This window comes from Zalophus californianus, chromosome 1 (assembly GCF_009762305.2).
Source record: "Zalophus californianus isolate mZalCal1 chromosome 1, mZalCal1.pri.v2, whole genome shotgun sequence".
In the NCBI taxonomy this organism is placed as follows: domain Eukaryota; kingdom Metazoa; phylum Chordata; class Mammalia; order Carnivora; family Otariidae; genus Zalophus; species Zalophus californianus.
The window spans coordinates 26,434,812-26,454,181 of NC_045595.1; the positions used below are offsets into that span (position 1 = coordinate 26,434,812).

Consider the following 19,370-nt stretch of genomic DNA (forward strand, 5'->3'; position numbering starts at 1 on the left):
CATGTCTGGCCTCTAGCCACACAGCTGGAGGTGGCCAGGAGGTGGACAGAGTCTGACCACAGAGCACGTGCTCTCTCATGTTATGGCCCTGCCAGGGGGCCTCACTGTAGGAACCTGTGGTCCCATTCACTTGGTCCCCTGAGTCCTGGGCTCATTCAGCCCATTTCTGTGAGCCTTGAGGGGTGCTGCAGAGCTGGGGGGAGGAAGCTTGCTTCTGGCCTGGGCAGTGTTCCCCCTGGGACCCCTGTGTGCCCCCCTGCAGCCAGAGTGGACCCGTGTCCTTCAGCAAACCCTCGGACTCTCAGAAGCCCCTGTTCCCCCACAGCAAGGTGACCACCAGGTAAGCTCTCATCTATTTGTTGAGTATCTCAAATCCATTTGTTCCGTCCCCATGTCTGTCCCCCAGCCATCACCATCTCTCACTGGGCCTCAGTGTCTCACTTGTCTGTTTTCCTGGCTGCCAGGCTGAGCCCTTCGACCGCAGTCATAGTGTGTCCCCGCCCCGGCTTGGAATTTGCCCCTTGGCGCCCACTGTTTGTGGGAGAGAGTCCATGCTCCCGAACATCCACCACCTCCAGCCCACTTGCCCCTTGCCCTGGGTCACCTACTCCAGCACCAGGTTGGGGCCTCTCCTCCCTCTCCTCCTCCCTTTTGCCTCTGCGGCTTTCCCCCCGTGTTCCTAGTGAGACCCAGCCTCCAGGGACCCCTCCTCCAAGGAGACTTCCTGACAACAGCACCCCCACCCCAGGAACAGAGTGCCCTTTTGCTGCCCCACTGGATGCTGCTAGAGTAGACAATAGGAACAATGCCTTATTTGCTCGAACGTGCCCCTCCCAAGTGCCTGGGTGGCCAGCGCCACCGTCCCTTGGATCCCACGCGCCTAGCTGTCAGGAGGCACGCGGTCTGTCTTTCCCACCGGCAGCCACTGCAGCCTTACAGATACTCTACTCTTACTATCCGTTTTACGGGGAGCTCAGGAACGGAAGGAAGGAGACTCCGTAAGGTTGTGTAGCCACAAGCGGCGAGTGGGGTTTATATGCAGGCTTCCAAACCGATACCCCCTGAGTGGGTGGCAGTGCCATGGGGGTGCTGACAAGGGGCCTGGCACATTCAAGGAGCCCCTCTTGTCTGCCCCCTGGACCCCTGCAAGGCCGCCTAGCTGGCCTCCTGTCTTCCTGCCGCATGCCCCGACTGCTGAGGCCTGTTTGCTGTGCCTGGACGTGCCGGGCCTCTGCCGCACCCCACCTCTGCCAGGTTGTATCCTCTGCCTCAAACTCTTCTTCTGGAACACTCTTTCCCCGGGTGTCCTCTTGGCTCCCTCATTACCTCCTTCAAGTCTTTGCTGCTCAGTATCACCTTCTCAGTGAGGCCCACCTGACTGCCCTCCTTAAAACCCCAAGCCCCCCTCCCCTGGCCTTCCCAATCCCCCTCACTCTGCTCTACTTGTTCTCCTAACGTCCAAGATAATTTACTCACTTACGTTCTTGTTTATTGCTGTCTCCCCGACTACAGGGTAAACTCCAAGGGCGCAGGGGCCTTTGTCAAGTTACGCTAACACTAGCACAGGCCCTGGCCCGTGGGCAGGTAAATAGGTCTGTAAATAGGGGTTGAAATGACATGCAATGAAAGAAAGCAGTGCTCAGAGTCGTTAGGAGCAGGGGGAGAGTCAGGACTGAGGTGGTGCAGTCCTCAGCGGCCTCCCACTCCCTCCCCCGCCCCCCGGCCCAGCTCACCTGTCTTTACCAGTGTGGTATCTGCCCGTAGGCTTCTGGAGCTGTGCGCCTAGGTTTCTCGTGGGCGGCCCAGCCCATTCCTCCTCCCCTCGAATGGGCTGGAACCTGGAAAATTGAAGGCAGCGCCTGGCAGGCTCTCAGCTCTCGGGTGCCCCTGGCTGAGCTCCCTGCTTTTCTCTCGTGCGCCCTTTCTCCCTCAAGTGGGTGTGACCTGCTGGGCCAGTGCCCAGGCCATCCCGGGGCTGGGGGTGGGGTTGGGGGGGCACTGCTTTGGGAGTGTCAGCTGCCGAACCTCCCCTGGCTCTTCCTCTCTCCGCCCGTCTGGGCCTGAGCCAGGTCCCCAGAACATGCTTCCCCGGTTGCCTGAGCACGAGCAAACACCACAGCCCCCACCAGGAGTCCAGAGGCCCCGGGCTCAGACCTTCCAGATGTGACTCAGAGTTACTTCACCTCTCTGAGCTTCCCTTCTCTTGTCTGTAATTCACAGGCTGTAGAGGAAAGCTCTCAGTAAACTGTGAAGCACCTGGTATCTGTGGCGAGATTATGACTGTTTTCTGAGTGCCCCATGACAGAATTTCGTAATTCCCCAGAGGGACATTTAATGGTGGCATTTCGGATTCTCACTGGCAGTCTGCTGGGGAGATATTTATGGGCAGGTGTGTGAGGGTTTAGGTTGTATGGGGAGCATTGATTTGCTTTGTTATCCATCCATATTGTTAAGCAGGAAGCAAAAAACAAAAGAAAAACCTCTGACCCTGGGAAGCATCCAGGCTGGGGTTGGGGGGCTTCTGGGGAGACAATCATCACAGGAGGAATGAGCAGGAAAACCTGGATGTGATACTCACAATCACTTCTAATGAATTTATAACTTTTTGGAACTTAAAACTTCCTTGCCCTCTCTTTCTGCCCCCGCTGTTCCCAGGCCTCCCAGGCCCTACCTGTCCAGACCCTTTTTATATTTTCATCTCACCACACTGTTTTGGGAATTCATTGCAGTCTGGATCAGAAGCTCCAGGACCTGCTTTCTTAGCTCCGAGGTTTGGTCCCTTGTGGTATATTGCAAAACGCATCTATTTGGCCTTTGTCCCCAGTTCCTGGCACAGGACCCCTAAGAACCCTTGCAAGCTCCAGAGAGGTAAGACTATATCCTTTTTTTTTTTTTAAGATTTTATTTATTTATTTGACAGAGAGAATGAGAGATAGCACGAGAGGGAAGAGCGTCAGAGGGAGAAGCAGACTCCCTGCTCAGCAGGGAGCCTGAGGCGGGACTCGATCCCGGGACTCCAGGATCATGAACTGAGCTGAAGGCAGTCGCTTAACCAACTAAGCCACCCAGGTGCCCAAGACTATAACCTTTTTTATCTACGGCCAGGGGCCCGTGGATAGCTTCAGGATGGGGACTGCTTGCTGGAAAGATCAAGCCTTAATTAGAGCGGTTGGAAATCTCAGTTCTCCCCGATACACCCTCGCCACCCAACCTCCAGGGAGGGAAGAGGGGCTGCAGTTTGTGCTAATCACCAGTGGCCAATGATTTAATCAATTATGCCTATGTAGTTTAGGGAAAACCTTGGGAAAAATTCCTAAACAACGGGGTTTGGGGAGAGTTGGTGAACATGGAGGTGCTGGTGGGAGGGCAGCATGGGAAGCGCCATGTTGCCTCCAGTCCCTCCCCCCACCCAAGACCTTGTCCTCTGCATCCCTTCCAGTTGGCTGTTCCCAAGTTGTATCCTTTATAATCAACCAATAAACGTAAGTAAAGTGCTTTCCTGAGTTCTGTGAGTCATTCTAGCAAATTATTGAACCCAAGGTGGGGGGTTGTGGGAACCCCTGAATTTATAGCCGGTACGTCGAAGGCACAGGTGGCCCCTGGGTTGTGCAGTTGTGGTCTGAGGTGGGGGCGGTCTTGTGGGACTGATCCTTAAGCCTGTGGGATCTACACTAACCCCAAGGGTTGGTGTCAGAATTGAACTGAATTGTTGAACACCCAGTTGGTGTTGGGGAATTGGTGGTTGGTGTGGAAAAACCACACACTGATTGTTTTAGAAAAAGACACCATACCCTTGGTACACTCACTATAGCAGTGGGTATTTTTTCTTTAACTCTTGGTTTTTGTGTAAATCACCAATGAAAGCAAGGACTGTGTCACTCTTGGTCACCAATACAGTCCCGTTCCCAAACTAGGGTCTGGGCCAGGGTAGGTGCTCAACAAACATTTGGTCGATGAGTGAATAAACACAGGTTGACAGTGAAGGACTTTGGAGCTTTGGCATTGTTTTAAAAGGTGGGTGTGGGTGTGTTTGTGTGTCTACTCTATTTGCACACACTTGTATACCTCGACACGAGACCCAGACCTTCAGTCTCAAAGCTGGGGATTCTTTGGGCCTACATGTACCAAAAAGCGGTATACCCAGCTGGGTTTCCAAATTGGTCCTGGTCTTTCTGCAGCCTTTCCTGATCTTTCCTGATGGCTCCTCACCCTTTGCCCTTCAGGAGTTGTTAATATCCAAGGAGCGTAAAAGGCTCCCCACAGGTGGTCCTTCTATGAAAGGGTTGCTCTGCAGGGTGAATGATTTTTCTTTTTCCCTATGTTTCTTTGCTAAAATTTGGCTTGTCTCGGGGCACCTGGGTGGCTCAGTCAGTTAAACCTCTGCTTCGGCTCAGGTCATGATCCCAGGGTCCTGCGATCGAGCCCCCGCGTCGCGTCGGGCTTCCTGCTCAGCGGGGAGTCTGCTTCTCCCTTTTGCCCCTCACCCCGCTGGTGCTGTCTCTCTCTAAAATAAGTAAGTAAATAACTAAATAAAATCTTGAAATAAAATAAAATTTGGCTTGTCTTAGGCTTGGCATTAGCATCCGTATGCCTCTAACCATCATTCCCAGAGTGAATATTTTAGAGCACTTGTAAGGCATTGGGCCCTGCTCGGTGTGGGACCCAGTGTGGGACAAGGTCTCTGTGAGTGGGGAGGTGGGATGTTTATAGGTCCCCTCACCTCCCCTGCATAACAACCCTGGAAAGTAGGATGCCTCTCCTCATTTTGCAGAGCAGGAAACAAGCCCAGAGAGGTGTTCACACAATACGTATGATGCAAAGCTGGAACTTGAACCTGGTTTTCTCGCTCTTTCCCCATGTGTACAAGGTTGGGAAAGAAGTCAAGAGAGCCAGAGCACTTGTTTTGGCAGGACTTCTGAGATGTGGTGACTCTGGGCAGGTGCCCCCTTCCCCTAGGTCTTGGTTTCCCTATCTGTGATGATGGGTATCTGCTCACTAAGGGGCCTCACACCTCCCCACCATGTCCCCATGGTAGCATCATGCCTTAAAAATCTTAAAAAAATTTTTTTAAAAATTTAATTATTTAAGTAATCTCTGCACCCAGGGTGGGGCTCAAACTCATGACCCCGAGATCAAGAGTCACATGCTCTTCTGACTGAGCCAGCCAGGCGCCCTGCCAGATATTTTATGTTCGTTAACATTGTCCTTTCAGCTACCCATGAGGCTGGCACTGTTGGAACCCTCAGTTAACAGACGAGAAACTCAGAGATGTTAAATAATTTGTCGGAGGCTACCTACCTGGCGAGTGGCAGAGCTGGACCCCCGCCAGCCTGCCTCCCAATCTGAAGTCTGACTTTGTAGCCTGGACTCCTCATAGTCATGCTGGGCCACCTGTCAGGATCTCCTTAAAAGGGAGAGTGAGAGAGAGAGAGAGAGAGAGAGAGAGAGAGAGAGAGAGAGAGAAGGAAATTCCATCCCTTGAAATGAGCTAGGCCCCAGGGCCAGGCATTTTGTGTCTGGTTTCTCACATTGTAGGACCTGCCAGGTATACAGTAGATGCTCAATGCATATTTCTCTCCTTCTTGCTCCTTCCCGGAATGTCTTGGGCCAAGGGCAGGCTTGTGAACCCCGGTATCCCACTGGCCACTGTCTTTCAAAGCATTGAGTGAGATGGGCCTCGATTCTTGTCCCTGGGGCCCAGTCTGCCAGATTGGTGCGGGCTGGGCCACCTGCTGTCGGGGAAGAAGGAAGGAGGAAGGCCACAGGGCCTCGGCAAGCTTGCAGGATGTTTCTGGCGACAGATGGGAAAACTCCGAATGTGGGTGCTTTGCAAAACAATCCCTGCAGCCTCCACCAGCAAATGCTGTGAGGACAAATGTGCTGGCTCCAGTCAGGCAGACGTGGGTTTGCATCTCGCTTCCACCACCTGCTGATTGTGTGCCTTTGGGAAGTGGCTTGGTCTCTAAACTTTGGATTCTTCACCCGTAAAATGGAGGTAACGCCAGTCCTGGGGGATTCAATGAGAGAATTCATAGGAAGTATGAATAGCCCAGTCCCTGGCGCAGATGCCAAATATTAAAGTGTAGGTACCATTACTGTGTCACAGATGTGGAAACTGTGGCCCAGCAAGTTTTCCAGGCTTCTGACAAGTAGTGATTTTCAGAGCTGGGGCTTGAATACAGGTCTGGGCACAGGATTAACTATCTTTATGGGGCAAGCCTAAAGTCAGCCTTGCCGTGGGGAATGCACATCTTAGGTCAGGCTCCCAAAGGGGTGAGCTTAAGTGCCCTGGTCCCATGTGAAGCCCCTCCCTTGGAGGGGGGAGCCCCGGCTCACTTAGCTATTGCTAGGCAGCCCAGGGGAGTTATCAGGGTCCTTCACTGGGAAATCCTGCTCATCTCTCTAGGAGTCCTTTCTGAGAAGTAGATGGGCACTCAGTGTCCTCCCTAGGTGAGCGCCTGCACATCGTCAACTCAGATAATCGTCTGGTGGCTGAGATGAGGGCAAGTGGCCATGGGGAGGTATGAATTCTCTTCTTGTGAGGCCCAGCAAAAGGGGCATTTGTGTGAGGCAGGGCCCTGGTGGGAGCTGGGTGGCTGGGGGTTGACAGGTCTAGGGGTGGGGGCAGTAAAACACCAGATTGTTTAGGTTACTGCTCAGCTAAAGGTCCAGTCCTGCAAGGGGCAGGAATCCCACTTCAATGGCTAGTTTAGGAGGGCGGGTGCGTAATGTTCCTCACCCCAGAACTCCCATCAGTCTGTATTGGCTGGAGTCTATTTTTATGGGGGGAGGCCAGATCCCTCAAGTTCAGACAGACAATGAGAAGGTTAAATAGGTTATCGAATCTCAGGGCAAAGGGTCAGAATGGCACAGGGCCCTCCTCTGAGCCCTTCCTAGGAGCAAGGCCTCGCTGTCGTGGAGAAAATGTGCGCTTTGCAGACAGACAGCTCTGTGGTAATCTTGTCTTTCCCCAAGCATTGTTTTGTGACTTCAGGCAAGTCTTTTAATTTACCTAAACATTGGTTAGTCTGCAAAATAATGAGAATGACATCGAGTTGTCATGGGTGGTGACATTGCTGGCCTTCCATAAATGCAGTGATCATAACTGACACCCACTCACAACTTTCGGAGCACCTGGGTTGGCATTGGCAAAGAGAAGCAGAATCAGCCAGGGTCCCTGCCCTCATGGAGCTTGCCATTCGTACCATCCCTAGTGGGATGAGGCTGCCCTGCAAAAGCTCCTGGGTTCTGAGGGCTCCCCTGGGCTACATGTGCAGAATCAGGGAGGGAGGGTCCCTTTGCCTCCTGAGGTCCTCTGTCTCCCAGGTGTGTATTTAGGGCCCATCTGCCATTGAAGAGGGTTCTCCCCAAATCCAGACTGGGACTTGTGGTCTGGTAGGTGTGAGGGGCAGAGGGGCTCAGTGAGACTGGGCTTGCTGCTCTTGGTTCCCCATGTAGGGCAGAGTCTGATGTCAGGGCGCCTTTCCTTCTGCAGGGTCCCCAGGACTCGGCGATGACCCGACCTCTGCCCTCAGGGATGTTCTAACTCCCTGGATGCCCACAGAGTGGCATGGAGGAGCCACAATGTTGGTCTTGTAGGCACAAATGCCGGTCGGGCCCAGGTGTACTGACAATAGCCCAAGAGGCCCGAGGAAAGCTTTTGGACCAGACTGACATCTCTGGGCCCCCGGGGGAAATTGTGGAGGAAGGAGGCAGGTAGGCGATGGTGGTGGGAGGGGCTGAACCCTGGGGGAGGCTGGGGGTGCTGCAGCCGGAGAAGGGCTTTCTCACTTATTCGTTCATTCAACAAACATGAATTGAGCACCTGCTATGTGCCTGGAGTCCCATGTGCCATTTGGCCACTGCCTTTTCTCAAAGCTGGATTCTTGCACCTAGGTCCCAGTCTGCCAGAGGTTCGCCCAGGCCAGGCCACCTGCTGGCAGGGAAGGAGCAGGGAGGATGGCCAGTTGGGATTCAGCAGGAAACGAGACAGACAGACATCTCTGCCCTCATGGAGTGGACATTATCGCTAAGGGGGACACACAAGGTAAATAAGTAAGATATGTGTTTGATGGTGGCAAATGGTGAGACAGCAAAGGAAGGGATGGGAAGTGTGTAGGAGATGCTGGGATTCAGATGGGTTGACCACGGAGGGCCTCCTTTAGAAAGAGCATAGGAAAAAGACCTGGAGAATGCGGGGGGAGAGGCCTGTATGCTTCTCCGAGGGAAGAAGATGAAAAGGCACATCGTGGGACGTGGGGCATGAAGGAGGCCAGGCCGGCAGCCAGAGCTGTGTGAGTGAGGAGGCGGGCAGAGGGCAGAAGGCCAGAGGTGAAGAGGGAGCTGGACAGGCGGGGCCTTCGGGGTGGCCGGAAGGCCGCTACGGGCGCGGGGGCGGGGGGGGGGCAAGGGAGGGCTCTGGGCAGAGGAGTGGCAAGACCTGCTTTCGACGTTCACAGGCTCATTTTGGCTGCTCTCTTGAGAATAGGCTGTAGGGGGCAGGGCAGAAGCAGGGAGACCACTGAGGAGGAGGCCTCAGCAATCATCGAGACATTTTGCTTCCCACTGTGCCCCCAGCACACGGCATGCTTCCTGGCACCGAGCAGGCACTCAGCACATCCGTACTGAATGATGTGTGAATTAAGGATGCCCAAACACCAGTTCTCAGACTGGTGCGTGGGCTATGTGGAGAAGATGCAGAAAAAACAGATCTTAGGCATTGCTGCCGGGGATCTGAATCCAACTGGTTTCTTTCTTTCTTTCTTCCTTTTTTTTAACTAATTATTTTTAAGATTTATTTATTTGCGAGAGGGTGCGTGTGTGCGTGCGAGTGTGCAAGGGGTAGGGGAGGGGCAGAGGGAGAGAGAATCCTCAAGCAGACTCCCCACTGAGTGTGAAGCCCAACGTGGGGCTCAATCCCATGACCCTGAGATCATGACCTGAGCTGAAATCAAAAGTCAGATGATGCTTAACCGACTGAGCCACCTGGGCGCCCCTCAAATTGGTTTCTAATGGGAAAGAGGAATCTGGATGTTCAGTACAGTCTGCTGGTAATTCTAGGCATTGGGGCTGGCCTTCTGTGTCAGGAATACTTTGGCTGCAATTAACAGAGACGGACCAACAGTGGCTTAAACAAAGAGGGTTTTCTTTTTATTTACAAGAATTCTGGAGGTTGGCTACTGGCATTGGGCTTGGTCAAATGATGACAGGGACAGTGCTCTGAGATTCTCTTAGCCTTTTCCTCATGGTAGCAAGATGACTGTTGTGGCTCCAGGCATCACATCCTCCATCAAGGCAGGAAGAATGGAGGGGCAGGGAGGTGTTACCCACGTCTGCCTCTTTTATCAGAAAAGCATTAACTTTTCCAGAAGCCTCTGTAGACTCCCTCTTAAATTTCACTGGCCATACCTGGTCACATGTCCCCGCCAAGCTTCAAAGGAGGCTAGAACCATGGGAATTGGGATTTACAACCTCCACAGTGGGAGGCAGCTAGAGAGAAGGGGAGTGCACGCGGTGGCTGCCACGGCTCCACTGGACGATGTGGAGTGTCATCTCCATGGCTTGCCACCTCCATGGAGCACCTCTGGGGACCACTGAGTGCAATCTCAGCCATCCTCTCTGAGGGGCCTCCTCCATCCTGAATGCTCTGTCTTGCTTCTTTTCGTACGTCGGAACAACACATAGACTGAGGGGGGAGACTTCTTTGGGGGAAATGGTGGTCTTTATTTGGGGATTGTGCTTTAGGATTGCTCTCACCTGGCAGACATCTAAAATAGTATTACCACATTCTCACCAAGACATGTTCAAGAGCCTCTTAGGGCCTGATTTACACACATGCGCACACACACACGCACACACACAGACAACATGTCTATTTACACTGGCAGGCACCCCACCCCGGGAAAGGGCAATGTCTTTGGTCATCCTCAAACCACTTAATTAGGAGTTAAGACCAGGATGACCCCTTTCCTCCTGAACATCCCACTTTTGGTCCAAGAATAAAATAGCATCCCAGCAGTAGCTTTTTCTGGTAGTTTTAGTCGGGGGGTGGGGCAGTGAAAGGAAATGCTTTTCTAGAACTGCCCTATCACCTTAAATGATGGGTTTGCAAAGCCAGAGGCAGGGATTTTATTCTTCATGGGGTGGGCGCAGGGAGAAGAAACCGGCCTGGTTTATTCTCTAAATCTTTAAATCTAAAAGCAAAAGGTTGAAACATGTGGTCGCGTGTGGGGGGGAGGGATTTTTGAGGAAGAATGAGTGAATTCACTGGAGCTGGCTCAGGTGGTGGAAACCAAGCAGGGAGTGGGTGCAGGGGCTGGAAATGGGGACTCAAAGGAGCCTGTCTGTCAGGGTAGTGGTGGGGTCTTCAAACCACTGTTCGTATTTCCAGAAGCCCACCGGAAATCACTGTATATTTGTTCTCCACAGGTTTCAGGAAAAGGTAAAATATATATATATATATATATTTTTTTGGCCAGAATTGCATCAGAATGGTGGGGTAAGAAAATGCAGATTGGCAACAATATACCTCTCCAGTGACAATGGCAATTACATAACCGACATAATTTGCTGGGCAAATGTCTTCCCAGGCCCGGGGGCCCTGGAATGGGGTGGATAATGGAGAGCCTTTGGGGCCACAGAGGCAGGGTGGGGAACCCCCAGGGCAGAGGTTCATGGCAGTTGGGGGGCAGAGGTGGCTTCAGGGATGATGTTTCCAGTATTTACTGTCCCTGGCTGCTTACAGTGTGGTCCTCAGACCAGCAGCCCAGGAGCTGGTTAGAAATGCAGAATCTCAGCCCCCACCCCGGATCTACTGAATCAGAAGCGGTCCTCTAACAAGATCCCCAGTGATTCGTAGGCACAATCAAGTTTGAGAAGCACTGTTCTGCACTTCTGGGAGCAGGAAGGCTGCGGTCCTGGTTAGATGTGGTTGCCAGGCCCAGACAGGGAGGCTGTGGAGAGGAGCAAGCAAAAGCATGGGTCTGCGGGAAGCGGGCAAACTCCAAGAAGCTGTCCTTGTTAGTACTCTTGCAACCTGGCAGGATGTGAGCCCCGAGGCCGCCTTGTGAGCTGCCCCGCCCTTCCTCCCCTAGTGAGCGGCACTTGAACCATATTCCCCTCCGCTGGCTTTCAGAGCAGGTGTTCTGAGATGCTCTGCTTAGCTGCCCCACACCTGGCTGCTGGGAAAACCACAGTCGGGGAAGTTTTCTGAGAGCAGGGAGCTGGGCTGTCCAGAGAAGCAGGGCCCCGTGGGGCCTGGGCAAAAGGGAGGGCTGGTCAGGCCAAAGAGGGGCCTGTCTCGCCTTCCCAATTCTGCCAGAAAAATCTCAGCAGAGCTCAGAAGCTCCTTCAGGGAGAGGTGCCTTGGGAACGTTTTCTTGGCAGCAGCTTCCTCTTGGAGCAGAAGCAGTGAGTGCTCAGAGGGAAGAGCCTGGGAGCTTAGGGGCCTCCCAGCTTCTTTGTGGGTGGGAAGGAGGGCCCAGGCCCTCTGGGGCATTTTCACAAGAGCAAGCGTGAACATCACAGATGTCCCCAGGCTGGGGGCCCAGGGCTGCCAGATGCAGAAGGGCTAGAGGAGGGCATGGGGGTCAGGGGTGGGCTGCTCGGGCTGGAGCTTCAACGACCCCGCTCTACAGTGCTCTCTCTTCACTGGTTAGCGTGGCGATTCTCCGCAGGTTTTCCCTGACTTTGATAAATTCAGGGGCATGGTCCTCTTCCTTTTCTGGTGGCTTTTCCAGCTAACGGAGAGAAGAAGCAGAGGTGTGAAGTAGGTTGGGGTGTGGAATTCCTATTCCCCAAACCACAGTATTTGCCCCTGGGATCCTCTCTGGGGAAACAGAACTGGGGATCAGCTTTGCCCCCAGCCTGGTAGCTGGGGTGACAGAGCATGAGACTAAGTTTTCCCTGTGAAGCCTGGTGCAAATGGCTAGCCTCAGCTGGGCCTCAGGTTCCTCATCTCTAAAATGGGAATGCCACCTGGCTCACGGGGCGGTAGTGAGAATGAAATCAGGATCAGCATGCGATAGATTGGGTTGTTAAGGGAACTGAGGTTCAGAGAGGGATGGCCACCGGCTCAAAGTCACACAGCAGAGTGAGGACTTGGGCTGGTGGTGGACTGCTGGTTGAGTCCTCATTTTGCATCATCTCCTCCCTCTTGCCAGCTGCAGCCACATGCAGGCTCCTGCCCCGGGGCCGGGAGACAGTCCTGGAGGAGGCTGGGGCCAGGGCTGGGCGCTCCCACCCACCTGGTTCAGCCTCTGCTGCCGTCTCAGCAGCTCCTGCTCAAAAGGGCACTGCAGCCGCTTGGCCTCTAGCTCTTCCTTCTTCTTCTTGATGAGCTGGTTCCTCCTGCGGTGCTCCAGGACACGCTGCAGCTCCGGCTTGCTGTCCACGCCCAGGCCCCTGGGTGGGGGGAGCCGTCAGGAGACCCCAACTTCCCCCCACCCCAGCCTCAGGGACGTACCCTGTAGTGACACCAACCTATGCCCTTGTGTTGTACAGCCCCCCTGGCAGCCCAGGGAAGGGGTCCCATTCCTGACCCCTTATATGGAGGCTCCTAGGACTTAAGACACCAGCCCAAGTCACAGGTGCGAAGGGGCTGAGCGAGGAGGATTTGTACCCAGGCTGTCTGATGGCAGAGACCAGATTTTATGTCGTTTCTGGTTACGTGCCCAGGATATGTTTCTAGAGGTGGGATTGCTGGGTCAGTCTCTTTTAAAAGATTTTGGATACATATTTCCATCTGCCCCTTAGGAAAGGTTCTCCAATTTATACTCTGTATCAGTGTACAAGAGCATCTATTTCTCCCCGCCGTCACCATCCAGTCTTTTTATATTTGAGAATCTGGTAGGCAAGAAATAAGATCTGGTTTTCATGTGTGTGTTCTCTGATTCTTAGTTACGTGGAACAACAGCCTTTGAGATGTGCACCAGTCATTTGCATTTCTTTTGTGAACTGACTATACCTATCTATTCATTTTTTGTTCCATATGGATTTATAAGTGACATGTATATATTTTTTGTGGGTTTTATATTGCAAATGTTTCCCTGATTTGTCTTTAGGCTTTTGTTTTTTTCTATGGTGGTGGTGTCTTTTGACATTAAAAGGGATGACACTAAAAAACATTTGGAGAAAATGCACATGATATACTAACCAAGAAAAAAAGAACCCACGGAAGATAGAAAATGACACCTGCTGGAAGGTCTTGCACAGAGCTGAAAATAGGAGACCTCGCCCCCGCCAATACCAGAACATGCCAGTAGAGGGAGCTGCAGGGGCGCCGCCGCCTTCCTCCTGGTGCTAGCCAGCTGGGCGCTATTTCCCAGGCCTCCTCCCCATTTCCTCCGTTACTGAGTCCCAGACCTGCCACCTCAAGCCTGTCTCTTTCATTGCACCTTGGTCTCCCTGGTCCACTCAACCCCCCCCCGCCCCCCCCGTGATTGTGACACCCCTGCTTGAGACCCTTTTCAGGTAAACACATCTCCTCTGGCCAACCTCAAAGTCAATGCTGCAAACACCCTGAGCTACTTGTGTTTCCTGTCTCTTTGCACATGCTCCTCCCTTTGCTGGGAACATAGTTGCTTCCACCAGCTGATGCCCACCCCTAGTCTGGCTGACTCCTGCCCAACCTTCAGGCTTCATGCTGAGGCATCCTCTCCTCCGTGAGGTCACCTTGGACCACTCACAGGTGCGTCCTCTGAGCTCCCAGGCCCATTTATACCCTTATTATAGCATGTGATTAGGCATCCATCCCCACTGTGAGGGCAGGAACTGGGTCCCATTCCTTCTTGTATCCCAGGTCTGGACACAGTGCCTGGCACATAGTAGGTGCTCAGTAAATGTATGTGGAGGGAAGGCATGAGTGGGTAGCTGGAAGGGAGAGCAGGGCTCTTGGGGACCACCAGGCACTAGACCTTCACATTTTCTGTGGGTGACTATGTGGGGGACCCTCAGCCCTCTCAGCCTCCGGGAGACCCAGCATGACCATAGGGGCCTCTACGAGGGGCACCTCTGCAAGGCCCAGCAGGCTTGAGGAGATGCTTGCCAGGCGGAGGCAACCAAGCTCTGTTCCCACCTTCTGTGGTTCATGAGTAGCTCTCGGTGCAGCTCCTGGTGGCTCCGGGAGGCCTTCACAGGGTTCAGCAGCTTCTTGGGCTTGATGAGCTCTGGGTTCCATTCTCTGTATTCAGGCCGGGCCATCAGTCCCCCGATGTCCGCCCGCTCCCTCTGGATCTCTGAGTACATTGAGGCTGTAGAGACAGGTGGGGGTGGAGGGGTCAGCAGGGTCTACAACCTCACCCACCCCCGTGGGGCACAGATGAAGGCTTTCGATGTTAGATGGACTTTGGCCATCTGCCATTGTACAGTCCTGGGCCGACTACCTGACCTTCTGAGCCTTGGTCTCCTCATTTGTGAGATGGAAATAATTGAACCTGTGTACAGAGTTGTTGTAAGGTTTGGAGGTGCTGTCTGTAAAGTGGGGTGTGGGGTTGAAATGATACTGGGGTACAAAATATGGGTTGACACATGCATATATTTTTGGCCTGACTTTGGAGAAAACGATATCCTATAAAAAGAATTATGTTTGAGTTTTTGTTTTTCAGTGGGCTTTAATCAGAAAAAGAAAAGATACTTAAAAAGAGCAGTATGCATTTGTTAAATTTGGATGAACATAGTGATCAAAAGGAAACTTTACCATGTATTGTCCAGTTTCCTTCTCCATCATTCCAAATTCTCTGTGGAAGCATCCAGCTTTTCAGTTTCTCCAGATCAAAGAGGAGAGTATGAAATCCCAGAATGGCTATGTCTCTAATTACAAAGTAATGGTTGTCATCTTTAATGCAGGTATCTGGCTTCCTGATGGCCTCACTTCCACCACAGCAGCTTGAAATTTGTCAGTTTACTTGAAATTCAGGCAGAAGGGCTCCCTCCTCTACAAGTTGGCTCTGTATCCTTGCAGTGCCCCAAAGCAAGCGCAAGTTTCTCTCTCTCTCTCTCTGTGTGTGTGTGTGTGTGTGTGTGTGTGTGTGTGTGTAAGAGAGATAGAGACAGAGAAAGGAAGACTTCTTAAGAAAAAGTCTCCAGGGGATGACACAGCCTGGCCATCAGCTTCTTTTAGTAATTCAAGTGAAAATTGAGGCATTGGTTCTGTTCCCTTCATGAATCCTGCTTTTCTGAGTTTGAGCCTCTACTATATGCCAAGCACCGGCATAAACAGGAGTTCTCCAAGTAAACTAGCTAGGGATGGTGGTGTGCACAAAAACCTGCAAGTAGGTAATAGCTCGGTGGGGTTGGAAAATGCAGGAGGAGGGGGGTGGTAAGGTGTAAATTGCAAGGTGACATGTCAGGGAATATCGGCATCAAAGAAAGGGGAGATTATGTTTTGCAAATGGTGGCTCGCCAGACACATGTTTGGCATTTCTATTATTACCCATTGCAGGGTGCTGTTTGGAGGATTAAGTGAGATCACATTTGTAAAGGTGCTGTGTAAACTGGAAAAAGTGTTAATTATTACAAGATATTTTGGAAGTAGCCAGATGAAGTGTCAGAGCATAAAAGATATCTGCTAATTTTTTTTTTCTTGAATTCACATTCTCAGAACTGTTTCTAAAACGAGAATTCTAATTAATTCTCTTTCTTCTCTTTCTTCATAAAGCTGTTTGTTTTCAGGTTCTATCCTTCCCAACTCTTTGGTTTTTAGAGATTGTGGTAGTATTTGATAGTTAAAAATGGGCACTTGACAAAATAAACAATTGACTATATCAGCTCCCTCATCTTTTAAACATGTGGACATTTTCCTTTTTTTTTTAAAGTAAACTCTACACCCAATGTGGGGCTTGAGCTCATGACCCCAAGATCAAGAGTTGCATGCTCTACCAACTGAGCCAGCCAGGTGCCCCCTAAAAATGTGCATATTTTCTTAGTCTGTGGGCTTACGTTGTCTGGGACCAATGCATTAGAATACCCTGATTCAGACTGGAGTTTGGGGAATTTTCCCCCCTTCTGCTGCCTGTTCCCATTACCAGTTCCCACCAAACCTTTATCTGAGCAATTTTCAGCTATCCTCTTTACTTCCTGAGTGATCAGCTCTCATCCTATTCAGCCCATTATCACACCATACTTAAGTAACTGCTGCAGCTCCTTGGTTATTGATCCTGCCTGTAGTCCTTTTGTGTCCCCTAACCTTCTAGAACGTCATAATTTTCATCAGTCACACCATCTTTGAAATAACTAACTGTATCGTATGTTACCAGAGCCATAAGGCCGGAAACAAATACGTTGTATAACTTTAGGAAAAGGGAGGGCAGAATTGATTTGCTTAAGATATCACTACATACCCAGAATTCCCAAGTGGATTAATAGAAAAACACTTGGAACTAATGAGATAATTCAATGGCGTGGCCAGATACAAAGTAAGTACACAAAACCAAGAGCTCCTGCATAACAGGAATGACCATTGAGGAAGTACACAATAAAATTTTTCATTCATTCTACAATATATTTTGAGTTCCTACAATTTGCTAGGTTTCGTGGTAGACACCGGACACATAGAGGTGAACTAAGCAAACAAGGTTCCTGCTCTCAAGAGCTGACATTCTATTAGGGAGGCAGACAGTAAACATGTACACATACCAATCAAAACAAATGATTGCAAATTGCCACGAGCCCACTGAAGGAACCAGGGGGCTGGGATAGAGACTAACAGGAGGGCCCACCTTCAGCCAGGTGCATTGGGAGGGTTGCTCTGAGGAGGTGACATTTCAGATCTGAGGATTGAGAAGAAGGAGGGGAGGCTGTTTGGGGCAGAGGGAAGGAACAGCCTGTGTGACTCATGTACCTTGAACAAGCTTAGTCTGTTCAGGGAACAAAAAAGCACAGTGTGTCTGGAGTGGCGTGAGTGAGCGACAGGGAGAGTGTTTGGTGTGAGGGTGGACGGGTGGGTTCAAGTCGGGGAAAGAGCACGTCTCATTCGATTTTTTAAAGAGGTCATTCTCTCTGATGTGTGGGGAAACACTAGGTTTTGGGAAATTTTTATAGGACTTTGGTTTCTTTGACTTCCACGGGGCACTCGCCGTCTCTCCCTCCTGTTAAATTTTCAGAGGAAAAGCCTCTGATTGGCCGGGCTGAGACTCCTCACCCCATAGGTCACCAGCCAGCCCACTGGGGCCAGGTCCCCACCGTGGCTGCAGGACCTTTTCCACTGAGTCCTGCTTGGAAGAGGGGCCCTGTATGTATGCAGCCAATCCTGCACCCATGTCCAACCAGTGACCAGCTCCGGCTCCAAGCCTGTTTGTTTATTTTGTTTTTTAAATGAAATCAGCATGTAGCTGTGGGGTTGGTGTCTTCCTGAGCCTTGGGCGATGAGGTGGTTCAGGCAGGGATCCTGAAGGATGTGGCTGGTTCTTCCGGCCAAAACGGCAGGCTGGGAAAACCGCTGCCCTTGCTAGCTCTAGAAATGACAGGTGTGAGATCTGTGGACATGCGTGTGGGGGCCCTCCAGGGCTCCGAGAGCCACTAAGCCACCCTTCTTGTCTTTTAGTTTAATTAAGAGCCCCCTTCCCCCGTTTAGAAGGGCCTTGCACAGGTGCTGCAATGGCAGGGGCTGCTCAACAAAGCCCAGATGCTGGGCCAAGAAAATCCAGGCTGCCCTTGGCGGGAAGGCGCAGATGGGCCTCCTGAGCAGAGCTGCGGTCCAATCCCAGGGCTGCTCTGGCCAGGTCTGGCAGGCAGCTGGGGCGTCCTGAGAGATCAGAGACCCTCAGATCTGATAATGGGGGCAGGGTGGGAGGTCGCCTCTGAAAAGACAGAGATGAAGGCCCAAGGGGAGAGGCGGCAGAGAAGAGGAACAGGCCAATGGAGGGGAAAGTTAAAAGGCTAGCGAAGACCCTTCACCGCTTGTCAAAGAAACGTGGAATGAAGCTTAGGTGTATAGACACCGGAGCCCTAGGGATCTGGATTTGAATTTTGGCTCTGCCCCTTCTTAGCCTTGGGCAAGTTTACCTCTCCTCTGCAGCAGGAGTCCACAAACTAAACCTTTGGATCAAATTCAACCGCTTTGGAACACAGCCTCGCCCACTCATTACTTCCTGTCTACATGGCTGCTTTCGCGAGAACAGCAGAGTTGAAAAGGTGCAACAGCTGCTCTTGTTCAGCGTCCTTCTTCATGACGTTGTTGCCAAATAAACGAGGGGATACTTGCTTGGTGCTTGGCAAGTGCCTAGCACAGAGCTGAAGACTCAATAGCGCTACTTAGCTGGGCAGCCAAATACAGCAAGGCAGGTTGTGCACTGCACAACTCTAGAGCCTCACTCCTGTAAATTAAACTATGAGTGGAGGCCCTGGAATTGCACAGTGTGGCCACCCTATTAGCTGTTATTAACAATTACAAATAAATTCCAGTCCTAGTCCTGGAGCTTTCTTATCCTCTTTAAAAACAGTACTGATCTCATCAGTGGCTCTTAACCCTAGCTACGTATTGGCATCGCCAGAGGAAGTTTTAAAAATACCAATACCCAGGGATTCTGATGTCATTGGCCTGGGAGGGCAGCCTGGCCTTTGGGATTTTAAAAAGCTCCCCCAGTGATTCCAATAGTCAGGTAGCTTTGTAAACCACGGAGTTATTTAAAAAAAAAAATCTTTTTTGCTTTGGCCTGAGTGATTTCAGCTGCCTGATTGACCTGGTTATGGTGGGCAGGTGTGGTTAAGGTCATAGTTCTTAGCCACTGGTGACCTTGGATGGGTCTTAACCTCGAGGACCCGCCTCCTGTGTAAAATCATGATGCTGTGAAGATAGGATGAGCTGAGAGGGGCAGGCACAGCCAGTAGGTGACGGCTAAATTGAACATCTGGCACGACTGCTGGATGGGCAGATCTCGCCTACTCTGCAGACGGTGGGACGGCATCTTTGGGGGCAAGGTGGGGTGGGTAGTAAAAGGTCAGGGGAGAGATTGGCAGCTTCTCCCTTGGTTCTTCCCTGCTTCTGCTGATAACCCAAGAGGTCCCACAGCTCCTCCCCAGGGGCCCTGCAGACACCAGCCCCATGCCAGGCAAGGCTCAGCTGGGATCAGTAACCAGTAAGTGCTCCCAGGGTGAGCCCACCTGCCGCTGGGGCGTGTGTGACTGATGTTAGGGTGGTGGCTTTGAAACTGAGCAACCACCCTGGCCGCAGGAGAGCAATGAGGAGAGACTGAAGGGAAGTGGCAGTGGTGGAGACCCAGGTCCCAGTGGATCCTGCGCTGTCTAAGGCCTTCATGTCCCCTTCATCTGCCTCTCTGCCCTGGTGGCTCTGGTTTTGTCCTTGATGGCATCAGTCATAACACATGACACAGGAGCCATTCAAGCTGCAAGGTTAAGGCAAATGTTTTGGAGGA

At 51.8% G+C, this 19,370-nt stretch overlaps 2 protein-coding genes across 11 annotated transcripts in view; both read right to left on the reverse strand.

The window, feature by feature from the left end:
- ACOX2 (acyl-CoA oxidase 2) overlaps positions 1 to 2,065 on the reverse strand; it is a 29,117-nt gene extending 27,052 nt beyond the window's left edge. For 3 of the 5 annotated variants that reach the window (XM_027583307.2, XM_027583310.2, XM_027583306.2), the window contains exon 1: positions 1,734 to 2,065. The gene's annotated coding sequence lies outside the window, so the exon portion shown is untranslated. Of the gene's footprint in view, positions 1 to 1,480; positions 1,699 to 1,733 lie in introns of those variants that run through there. The other 2 variants (XM_027583308.2, XM_027583311.2) reach the window with 2 other exon arrangements.
- A 7,059-nt stretch (positions 2,066 to 9,124) lies between these two features.
- The window catches only part of FAM107A (family with sequence similarity 107 member A), a 51,238-nt gene continuing 40,992 nt past the window's right edge, over positions 9,125 to 19,370 (reverse strand). For all 6 annotated transcript variants that reach the window (XM_027583764.2, XM_027583769.1, XM_027583768.2 and 3 more), the window contains 3 exons: positions 14,075 to 14,249; positions 12,246 to 12,402; positions 9,125 to 11,738 (listed from right to left, as the gene is read on the reverse strand). In XM_027583764.2, the coding sequence (XP_027439565.1) occupies positions 11,631 to 11,738; positions 12,246 to 12,402; positions 14,075 to 14,249 (440 nt within the window). In that variant the 3' untranslated portion in view covers positions 9,125 to 11,630. The remainder of the gene's footprint in view (positions 11,739 to 12,245; positions 12,403 to 14,074; positions 14,250 to 19,370) is intronic.